This window comes from Mirounga leonina, unplaced genomic scaffold (assembly GCF_011800145.1).
Source record: "Mirounga leonina isolate KUSES-001 unplaced genomic scaffold, KU_Mleo_1.0 Mir_168, whole genome shotgun sequence".
NCBI classification, from domain to species: Eukaryota; Metazoa; Chordata; class Mammalia; order Carnivora; family Phocidae; genus Mirounga; species Mirounga leonina.
In genome coordinates, this window is record NW_023270426.1 from 14,602,307 (window position 1) to 14,614,465 (window position 12,159).

At 35.6% G+C, this 12,159-nt stretch overlaps 1 protein-coding gene across 1 annotated transcript in view; it reads left to right on the forward strand.

The window, feature by feature from the left end:
* The window catches only part of ADAMTS19 (ADAM metallopeptidase with thrombospondin type 1 motif 19), a 253,350-nt gene that overhangs the window by 50,697 nt on the left and 190,494 nt on the right, over window positions 1-12,159 (forward strand). The window contains exons 3-4 of the mRNA XM_035014047.1: window positions 2,123-2,288; window positions 10,463-10,635. Coding sequence (XP_034869938.1) covers window positions 2,123-2,288; window positions 10,463-10,635 — 339 coding nt within the window. The remainder of the gene's footprint in view (window positions 1-2,122; window positions 2,289-10,462; window positions 10,636-12,159) is intronic.

The following is a 12,159-nucleotide window of genomic DNA, read 5'->3' on the forward strand; positions in this document are numbered from 1 at the left end:
ACGTCATTGCAAATGGCAAGATCTCATTCCTTTTGATGGCTGCATAATATTCCATTGTATATATATACCACCTCTTCTTTATCCATTCATCTGTCGATGGACATCTTGGCTCTTTCCAGTTTGGCTATTGTGGACATTGCTGCTATAAACATCGGGGTGCACGTACCCCTTCGGATCCCTACTTTTGTATCTTTGGGGTAAATACCCAGTAGTGCAATTGCTGGATCATAGGGTAGCTCTATTTTGCTTGAGATGTTCTTACTGAGCATCATAATACTTATTATTTTAATCATCAGCCATACTGTCAGTTGTATTAGTGACCTTCAGTACTGACTGAACCTCAGAAGCATACTGATACATGAGATAAAAGTAACATATTTTTGTATTTTCACAGCATGCATCAGTGATATATATAATGTGATACCATCCACCCTCAGTCCATGTGTAGATATACTGTATCTTAATGATTATCATTTCAAGTTTTAAATATTTGTTACTGTCCTTTTTTCTATCAAGGGAAGATTTTTTTGCCTTTCTTGTAATTACTTTAAGATTCATTCTAGTTTTACATCAGAGACAATGAACACATGTGTGGAAAATAAAAGAATTCATTGGAATTCATATTAAAATTACCCCCAAAATGGCCCACATATATAATACATGCCTGATTATTTTCCAAGAATTGTCACAGTAAATATTTTCTCCATTATCGCCACCCCCAGTGTGTGTGTGTGTGTGTGTGTGTGTGTGTGTGTGTCTAAGAAAGATGAGGAGAGGGAGAAACAGAGAGAAGGGGACAACAGACAGAGGTGGTGGAACTGTTATTCTAGTACTTGAGAATTCTATTAGTGTTACAAAAATTTGATAAAAAATGAGTATTTTTAGATTTATTCTTAAGATATCTTTTAACACCAATTCGATATAGAATAAAATGAGATGGCATATTGGCAATCACCTAGTCTTTCTGGAGAGAAGATGTAATATACTTTAATGATTAAAACAAAAGAAAAAGTCTCTTCTGTACTTTTAAGGAAAACACACCTCTTTGTAGTATAGATTTAATTTTTCTTAATATTCAGTCAGAAGAATTATTATATCTGAAGAAATAAGTATATTATTACTATGTTAGTTATATGTGGATCAAATTAAAATGAACTATACATAATTTTTATATAATTAATTCAAAACAGAATGAAGAACTTTGATAGCAGATTGGATATGAATAATGCAGGTTCTAAGGGATTATTTCTTCAAAAACATTGGCTAAAGAGTTAACGGAATAGTCTATGTATTATATATTTTATAAATGTAATATATATACCACAGCAGGATAAAATAATAAAAATCGAAAAGGTCAAGTCATATGTTCTGTGTGGAATATTTTCCTAGTTATAATATAAATTTATGTTCTAAAAAAGGAAGGAAAGAAATGACGAGGCTTAGCCTCAATATAATAAAAGGATACCTACTGTTATAAGTTCTTTTTATTAATAATAACCATATTTTACAGTTCTTAGCTCTCTGTCTACAATTGGCTAAGTTTGAAAACATGGTATTATATGAAATGAAGCATGCTTATGTAAGTGATGATTCATTTTTTTTCTGTAATATACTGTGTAAAGGTTTTAAAAATGTTTAGTAGAAAGCTTCAAGAGTATTTTATATAATAATTTCAATGCTGTATCCCCTGCATTTGCTTTGACATGTTACATGAATTACTTTATTAAATAGTGATTGTCGAGAAGTTGGACTATGTGGTGCATGCAATTAAAAACCGTATTGCTCTTCTATACATGCCTACATATAAGTGACCCCATGGGTCTCCCAAAGTGTGCCTTTAACTGTTCCAGAATTTTTACTGTGCATCTGTTGCTGGCATCTAGCCTCCCACCCACACAGGCTAAGTCTAACTAAATGAAGTTTGTGCTAGTGCAATAAAGTATGTAAAGATGAAGTAATAAAATGGGAAGACAGTTACCTTATTAGTGGCATTGCTGAAAAAGCTTCCCTAGAATGTGTGCACATATGTGAAAGAAAATAGAGTGTGTGTGAGTAGGAAAGCCTAGAAAATAATTTATCCATATAGTATTTCTTACATATCTTTTTATGTTATATATTCCAGATGGGATTTATACAGCTCAATGAGGACTTCATATTTATTGAACCACTCAATGACACAATGGCCGTGACAGGTCACCCACACCGTGTATATAGGCCGAAAAGGTCCATGGAGGAAAAAGTCACAGAGAAGTCAGCTCCTCAGAGTCATTACTGTGGTATCATTTCAGGTAATGCCTTCTCCTGGAAGGGTTTAACAAATATGCAATATGAGATGAATACATGAAGACTTTTTTCTCTTCCCTTTCTTCCTATCTGTCCATCTCTCTGTCCCTCTGCCTGTCTGTCCATCCATCCAACTACTGGTTTTATACTTTTCTTAAAATGTGGAATCTCTTCTGGTTAGTAACAATTGAATATATTGATTTTAGACTTCTCTTTTAGTCTTCTGCAAAGTGCTACATTTTAGTATCAAAAGATGGAGCTCTGGAAGGACTTCAGAGATTAACGTATAACATGCCCTGTATCTCTCTCAAACAGTGAAGTGTTCCTCGTGGTATACTGTTCACCTCACTGGCAGAGAAATGACATCGAGAGAATTCCTGATTTCCCGAAACTGAATACTGAGCTCATGGCCTTATTTTAGTCCACCTCTTTGAGCACATGATAGATATCTCTTTACTTCGACCAGATGCCTCTTCTACTACTTTCTTCTTCTTCTTCTTTTTTTTTATTTGGCCCAAGTAAAAATCATCTTGGAGATTAAAATTAACAGTGTAATAGGGAGAAGAGTAAAGATTTGTTTCTTTGAATTTTATTCTCAGTATCAAAATACCTTAAATCTGGACATTTCAGAAGCTCATAAACATTTCCAACCATCAAATCCTAGTCTTTGTCTGCCAGTTCTGCACAGAAATAAAATGGGGCTGACTGTTTTGTGCACTTTCTTACTTCTTTTGGCAGAGATGTCTGTGTTAGCAAGAACGGTAAGGAAAACGAATGATTTCTATTATGTAAGTAGGACCTGAAAGTCATAGCCAACACTCAGAAAATAATTAGAAGTGTCCCTAGGAAAGAATTTTAGAGATCTAATCCAGACATCTCAGTGAATAGTCACTGATAGGAGAAACATTTCCAGTTAGAATCTAAGGAAATATGAATTTATACAAGAATTTTTGTTGTAAAGACATAAAAAGTTGACTTGCAGATTTAAAATTAGGTGTTAGTAGACTTAGGGCCAAGATACCAGTTTGAAAATTGGTTATGGTATTTGAGGCGAGTTTAGGTCTATGACTTGTGGCAATTAGTATTATTTGCAGCAGGCATATGCCACTCCTATCATCGCTTGCTTAGGGTGTACAGATTCAGAAAGAATTACAATATATTTCTGTTTAAATATATTTATCTCAAATTAATCCGCGATTTCTGTTTTCTTCCGTGAAAGCTCATGGTATCAGTCTGTATGGGAAGCATCTTCAGAAGGGGTTAAGTGGATCTCTGTGCCCCACTATTCACTGGACATGATTTAGTCAATTTAAGTGAGACACATCCCTCTTCCCTCTTTGAAGAGAGAAGGAGATAAAACTGCTGAACAGAAGTCATAGCATTATGACCAAGCCAAAGAAAGTCTCTTGTGTTGAGGAATGATAGCAGCAACAACTTGGATTTAGTTCATTTAAGGAAATTGTCTTGTATGAATTATACTAAAAATCTACGCTGTGCAACTTTCAAACCATAGTAAGTTCCAGCTCTTCTAATTACTCATGTACAGGATGACACAAAGCAGGCTTTGTGTGCCATGTTGCACAGAAGAAAGGTTTCTAGAAAATAATAATTAATATTATTAATTAATAATTAATAGGTTTATAAAGCATAAACACAGTTAATATTTGGCAAACATTGCTCATAAAGTTTCTTATGTTTACTTTTAAGGCATGACTGTTAGGTATTAATTGACTTATTTGGGTCAGGCACTTGCATGCAAGGAATATTAAGCTGCCAGTTGGATGATTCACCCAGTTTACCTATTTTCCAATGTGTTTTAAATTTAAGTCTAGAATTTAAAAAATGGCTTTAAAATTAACAATATGTGAAATAAAATATTGATTTACTTATACCAATATGTCTAATTGTAGCTCTTCCCTTTTTACTTCAGGCTGATGTATTAACATATTAAAAATTTGATTCAACTTTGGATAATGTTGCAGTATTTGCCTTCATGCCATGGAATCAAAAAGTTTCCTTGTATTCAGATTGGTCCTTGCACTATTCTCCTTCATCATTTTAATGCTTAGGTATATTATGTTTCTATGTATTGACTTCATGAATATTTTTTCTGAACAGGAAACTTCATCCTTTAGGATGATTTGCTGTGTTCTTCTATAAAAGATAATAGAGAGAAGGCACATGAGGTTGAGAGCCAGAGGCCCCGCTGGATCCAAGGCATAGCTTTGGTTTCACTCCAGCTCGATACTCTTCTCCAGCTCGGTATTCTGTCAATTCCCTTAAACTTTTTAAAAATTTTACTTTAGTATAGTTGCCATACAATGTTACATTAGTTCCAAGTGTGCCACATAATGATTTGACACTCCGTACATTACTCAGTGCTCACCACAGTAAGTGTAGTTACCATCTGTCACTCTACGGAGTCACTACAGTATTATTGACTATATTCCTTATGCTGTACTTTGCATTTATTTATTTATTTATTTATTTATTTATTTATTTATTTATTTATTTATTAATTATTTTTTGTACCTCTTAATCCCCTCTCCTATTCCACCCTTCACCCCACACCCCTTTCCTCTGGCAACCACCAGGTCATTCTCTGTATTTATGAGTCTGTTTGTGGGTTTGTTTGATTTTTTCTTTGGTTGGTTGTTTTTTGTTATCTTTTGTAGATTCCACTTATATGTGAAATCATATAGTATTTGCCTTTCTCTATCTGATTTACTTATCTTAGCGTAATGCCCTCTAGGTCCATCTATGCTGTAATGCATGGCAAGATCTCATTCTTTTTTATAGCTGAGTGATAGTCCATTGGATATATATCACATCTTCTTTATCCATTAATTTTTCCATGGACACTTCGGTTGCTTCCGTATCTTAGCTATTGTAAATAATGTTACAGTATACATAGGGGTAAGTATATCTTTTCAAGTTTTCATTTTCTTTGAGCAAATACGTAGCAGCATAATTACTGAGTGAGGTGGTATTTCTATTTTTAATTTTTTGTGGAACCTCCATACCGTTTTCCACTTTCGCACCTTAGCTTCTTCTTTCTTTCTTTCTTTTTTTTTTAAAGATTTTATTTATTTATTTGACAGAGAGAGAAACAATGAGAGAGGGAACACAAGCAGGGGGAGTGGGAGAGGGAAAAGCAGGCTTCCTGCAGAGCAAGGAGCCCAATACAGGGCTCTATCCCAGGACACTGGGATTATGACCTGAGCCGAAGGCAGATGCTTAACGACTGAGCCACCCAAGCGCCCGCACCTTAGCTTCTTTATTTGCAACACAAGCATGACCAGTCACTTCACAGGGATATAGATAGAGCTAAATGGCACAGCTCTTATTCTTAAGAGGCAACCAATGTATTATTTTACTAACTGGTGAGTAAGTAATTATACTGTAGTATGGTAAGAACTCTGACAGTCAGTACACAAGAAACTGATATCAGGCGACTGAGCCACAAAGATCAAGTAAAACTTATCCTGATTACAGACTTATGTCTCTGGGGAAAAAGGGAACAGAGAGTGCAGATTCTGATAGTGGACTTTGGAGTCTCCGCCTATGTTCACAAACTTATGCTATCGCTTCCTAGCTGTGTGACTTTGGAAGAAAGACTTTCTCTCTCAAAAGCTTCATCTACAGTATACAGAATGGGGATAGTGATACCTGAACTTCAGAGCTGTTGTCAGAATTAAATTAGATTACGTATGAAGGTGAAAAACTTTTGTGAAGTTTTTAGTGCATGTTGTTAGGCAGGGAAGAGCATTTTAGGCAAAAGGAGCAATGCATGCAAAAGTATGAAGGCAGGAGACAGCATCAATGGGGGGGAGCTGAAGCCAAATGGCTGCAGTATGAACATGAGATACAACTCTGGAAAGGTGGTCATGAACTAGATGCTGAAGGGACTTCATTGTGTGTGCTATGGTAAGGACTTTACATGGGAGCAGAAAGGTTTTAAGCAGGCAAGTGACATCAATATATATTAAATAACATTTTAGTAAAAACTTATGGATATGTTTAGGACTCACTGTTGCAAGAAGGAGATTTGTAGAACTGAAGAACACCGATCTATTTGAGCAGGACATAGAGATAACCTCTATTCTTAGAGTTAACTTAACCAGAAATAGTTTCCATATGCCATCTGTAACTGTTTTGGAGATTACTGTCATTATATGTCGGGCATTATGGAGAGCACACATTGAGCCTTGGTGACTACACATTTTAAAATTTCTTCACTAACTGGAAGTGTGTGGTATCAACTAGACAAGAAGCCATCAAAGAGAACAACTTAATAAAAAGATTACTTCAATATGCATGATTCATATACAATGGTTAACTGGTATGATGGAGTCTACCATTTAGTTGAGATTCTTAAGAAACATTCTAGGATGTTCCATGTAGTCTATTTATTTTTATTTTTATTTTTTTAAAGATTTTATTTATTTATTTGAGACAGAGAGAATGAGAGAGAGAGAGAGAGAGAGAGAGAGAGCACATGAGAGGGGGGAGGGTCAGAGGGAGAAGCAGGCTCCCCGCCGAGCAGGGAGCCCGATGCAGGACTCGATCCGGGGACTCCAGGATCATGACCTGAGCCGAAGGCAGTCGCTTAACCAACTGAGCCACCCAGGCGCCCCCATGTAGTCTATTTAAATATAACATGCAAATAAGAATGTAGCACTGTGGCAGATTGGAGCTAACACGGCTGTCACTAGCTGGGGTGATAAAGGAAACTTTTTTCTCTCTCTACTTACCATTCTTTCTACAGTTCAAAAGCCCCTCATTTTATAACTCTCCCCTTGGTTTCTTCTTGTCTTATTATTCTTGCATCTCCGTCTCCTCCGTGGGCATATCTTCTTCCATATATACACCCCTGAAATGTAAGCATTTCCTTGGGCTTCCTCCTCTTCTATTTCTTGCACCACACAGTTTCCTAAGGGTGATATAATCCAAATCCATGGCTTCAACCTCACTTATACATTGATTAGTTCCAATCCCTGTTTTAACCTCTCTCCTGCCAGGTGTTTAGTCACTGGTACTCAGCTGTCTCTCAGACACTTCAAACTTAATCAATCTAAAGCTGAACCCATCATCTTCCTTCCCAAACTCCCCTGCTGATATCCTCCACCATCTATCTACCTAGTCACTCAAAAATAAAAGCTAAACAACCCCCTACCCCCGCACAAACCAAAACAAATAACAACAGCAACAAAGGAGAATAATTCTAACCATATCCCTTTTCTTCCCCTAAGTCTGATTAATTTTCCTTGTGATAATGTCTACTTTCTAATATTTTGCCTATCTTTTCATCCTTTCTGTTCCTACCATTGCATGATTTTCACATAGAAAGTCAGTGACATATCCTTGTAAGAGAGTTGTATATATATTTCTCCCCTATAGTTAGTTTATTTGGTGTTGACCCTGCCAAGACAAGTCTTTTCATCTATTTGCAGGAATGCCTCCTACTAAATATTACAAGTGTATACAACAATATACTAACTGTGGATAGGTTTGAGATTATGATTAGAAAAATTACAAAATTCATTCCTAATTGTTATAGACCTCAAGATACAGATAAAACCAATTTCTTATGTTGTCTTTCATCAAGGTCTTTGGTTTTAATTACTAAATATGGATCCATAAAGTGAACTTTTAACTCTTGTGGTCCTGTTGCAGATGGCTTCTGTTGTTTTTGTTCTTAAACATTGTTGTGTTTCATGACATAATGCCTTTTTAAAAAATTATTAAATAGGAAGTCTTTGCATTTGTGTTTATAACACTTTTGTTTACTTAGTTAACTAATTCTTTTTGATAATTTGGGTAAAACTTTGTTCATTAAATAGACTTCAGTCTGGGTCACTGCTAGGAAGAAAAGGAGAAAGTGTAAATTATGAAGATATCTCAGAACAGTAGAGTTTCCAACAATGGTAGTGGGATATAGTTCATGTTAGATCTCAGAGATAACTCAGTTGGCCCTAGAAGTCAGTAATAGAAGGGAAGCAGTAATGCAGAAATTCAAGGTATAAATTAATCCTGGCACCATGAAAAGATGTTGGAGGGCAAGAAAGGTGGAATAGATAGTCTGCAAAGTAGAATGGAATAGCCTTGAATTGAATTGACAGGTCAAGGCCACAGTACCTGGAACAGGACTCAAGGAAAGCAACTTTTCAGAACCTACCATCATGGGCTAGAACTGTGAGAATACATACTTTGAAATTCAAAACAAAGTTAGAGACACCCAGGAAAATGTGACCAATTGAACACACATGTTTATCTCCATGGGAGTCTACACCCATGTTTACTTCTAGGGATTCCATTAAAATTATAGTAAAGAATATAATAAAGATGTCGGCTCCCAAGTACAAGTTTGGGAAAGGAGGTGGTAGCAGTTTAGGGGCATCAACAGAATTTTGATAAATGGCAAGGAGCAGAACAGATAATCAGTGATTTAACAATGCATTGTGGAGATGGTTGCCCAAGTGTAGAAATTTATTAAGACTAATTGAATTGTACACTTCAATGGCTCCATGTGTTGTCATGTACATTATATCTCAATAAAGCTGTTAAAATAATAAATTCATTATTGAAGTATCACATGCATACAGGAAGTTGCACAAATGTTGTGTCCAACTGCTAAATTTTCCCAAAATGAAAATGAAAATATCCCCAAGTTTTCCCATGTAGTTAACACTCAGATCACAATATAGAAAATATTAGCACCACAGATGTCCCCCTTATGCCCTTTCCTAAGCACTAATATCTCTTCCCCCAAGATATTTGTTATCCTGACTTCTAATATCACATCTTCCCAGTTTTTGTTTCTATAAATGGAAGCATATACTACCTACTCTTCTGTAATTGGCTTTTTTGCTCAGCATTATATTTGTGAGGTTCATCCATGTTCTTGCACATTGCAGTTGTTGGTTCATTTTCCTTGCTCTAGAACATCCCATTGTATTAATAGGCCAAAATTTTTTCATCCATTATACTATTGATGGTTATTTGAACTACTAGGAATAGTACTACTGTGAATAATTTGTACATGTGGTTTTCATGCATTTCTGATGAGTATATATTTTAGATCATTGGGTATGGAAGTGTTCAACTTTAGTGGTTACTGCTAGCCAGTTTTTCAAAGTGTTTATCCTAATTTAAACTCCCAGCCTGTATGTGTATAGAACTTCCATTTGTCCCCACATTCTTGTCAACACTTAATATAATCATCTCTTTATTTTAGCCATTCTGGGGATTTTAGTATTTTAATTAATTGTGGTTTTAATTTGCATTTCCTTGAAGACTAATGAGACTGAGCACCTTCTCATATGCTAATTAGCCATTTGGATGTCTTTTCTTGTGTGTGAGAAATGGCTGTTCAAGTCTTTTGCCAATTTTTCAGTTGGGTTATCTGTTACTTATTTAGAATAGCTTTTAATTTACTATGGAAAAGTATTGTAACTATCTTCTCCCACTTGGTGGCATGCTTTTCATTCTGATAGTGGCATGTTTTAATAAACAAATTTTAATTTTATGTACTTAAATGTATAAATATGTTTATTTGTGGTTACTGCTTTTAGTTGGCTCTGTTTGAAGAATCTTTATTTCCCTAAGGAACTTCTACTGTGGGATCCTGATGGAAGACAGAACCCAGTCTTTTGTAACCCATGCATAATGTTTTAGTAATTAAGGGCCTCTGCCTGAATTGAGGATGTGTGAGGCAATCACTTAAAGCAATTTCTGCAAATAGACCTTTATTTTGTCACTGTTTTCAAAAAGAAAATTGTGATTTTTTTTATTGGGTTATCTTATTTACTCTGTGCTAGAAATTTGAGTAATGCGATCTTATTATAAGACATCAACAACACTAGAAAGTAGATGTCGTTGTTTTTCACTTTACAGATGAGGAAACCAAGGCTAACTGAGTGACATTAGTTTCCCAAGTGGCAGGGCTAATAAATGGTAGAAGTCTGGTCTGTTTGATCCAAAGTCATGCTCCAAAGCCAGATGCCCTTATAGATTCCATGTGTGCAAGGAACTTATTTGTTTTTTTGCTCACCATTGTATCATCAGCAGCATATTTTGGTATTAAGTTAACATTTCTTAGAATTATTGAAGAAATGGGAATTTTTTATTTGCTTTGCTAATATGGAGTCACATTGGAAAATCCATTTTTGTGTTGCAGATAAAGGAAGACCTAGATCTAAAAAAAAAACAGAAAGTGGAAGAGGGAAACGATATTCATACAAATTACCTCAAGAATACAACATAGAGACTATAGTGGTTGCAGACCCAGCAATGGTTTCCTATCATGGAGCAGATGCTGCCAGGAGATTCATTCTAACCATCTTAAATATGGTAGGCAAACTTTAAAGTGCGCTTGGAATTTTTTCAAGAAAACTCTAAGGAAGAAATGTGTGAGTATAATGACATTCTTTAAAAATTAACTCATTACTATTCCTTTCCTTTATTGACATCAGTAAAAAAAAAAAAAAAATGCTTTGGGTATGCCAAATTGCTCCATCTCAAAAGAGATATCAAAATAATAATTCACATCTTCTAGTAAAAGAAACCATTCTTATTGTTGATTTTGATGTGGCAAAACTCTCTGTTAGTCTTTTCTCCCTTTTTTTAATGCCCTTCTTTTCATTCTCTTATAAAAGGCCATTTGCTGAAATTAGAAATGTTATACTTCTTTGTATGTGTGGCCCCACCCAAAGTATTATGGGGTGGCACAAAAGTGGAGGTTGGTAATCCACTGAGCTCTTACATAGGTATGTAAAATTTGATGTCAGATATAATACTAGTTTGTGAGTAAGACCTAATAGCAGATAGCTCAGTTTCTAAGCAGCTGGATCACATGTGGCTAAGTTCAGTTAACAATTTCTGGACTGCAAAAATCTAGTTTGTACCTAGCATCTTACAGATGTTTACCACCAAATGAATCCTTTGACTTAATTGCATACCCTGCTGGTTAAACCTCCTGCAAGGCAGAATTAGAAGGTTGGAGTGAAGAGTGGTTCTTAGGGGAGAATGAACATAAATAAAAGCCAAAGGCAAATGTCCATTTATGATTCCAGCTACCATATAAGGCAGGGTAGACACCCCTGATTCGAGGGTAAATATATGATGTTTCACAAAATTCTATTTTTACTGTTTTTGCTCATTTTTACTATTTGGCTTACTTGAGTGGTGAACAGATTTTCCCACACTTGTGTCATTTCTATGTTCAGCTACCCCCAGAGCGCTCCGCCAGCATTCTTTTACTGGGTTGACTAACATAAGCCTACCAACTTCAGTTTCTTCTACGTAGTTCTAGAACTGAAAGTAGAGGTTTGGTTTACATTCTATTACAAATTAAAAAAATACCAATACCATATTTTACAAAAAATCAAGGTACCACATAAAAATTCACCTTGCTTTCCAGCATTACTACACATACCATGCTTTGGGAAAAACAGTTATAATGAGGATCTGATACCATTAATCAACAGTGGCCTGCAAGCTTGTCTTCCTGGGGAGCATTGAAGAGAAGAGCTTTGAAAACCCTTTTCCTTTTTGGCAGCTAGCTTGGGGAGAGAAAAAAAATACTCCAAGGAATGAATCGGGAAGTGGCATAATGCAGGCTTAGTTTTCAGGACTGTTTCTCAGAAGAAAGGAGGACACTGGCATTTTGTGGTCTTAAGAAAAATTCTAGGGTTTAGTTACTAAAATGCTTGTCTTCAGTATTGTGAAAGGCCATCCTTCCCTCTGTATCCCACTGAAATGCCTAGACAGTCAAGGCTGTGATGAGTATCTCAGAAGCTAGGTCTAAATTTCTTGGTATTTAAAATAAATTACCTAAGTTATTCTTGCCTATTAAGCTAATTTTAAAGTTACTTA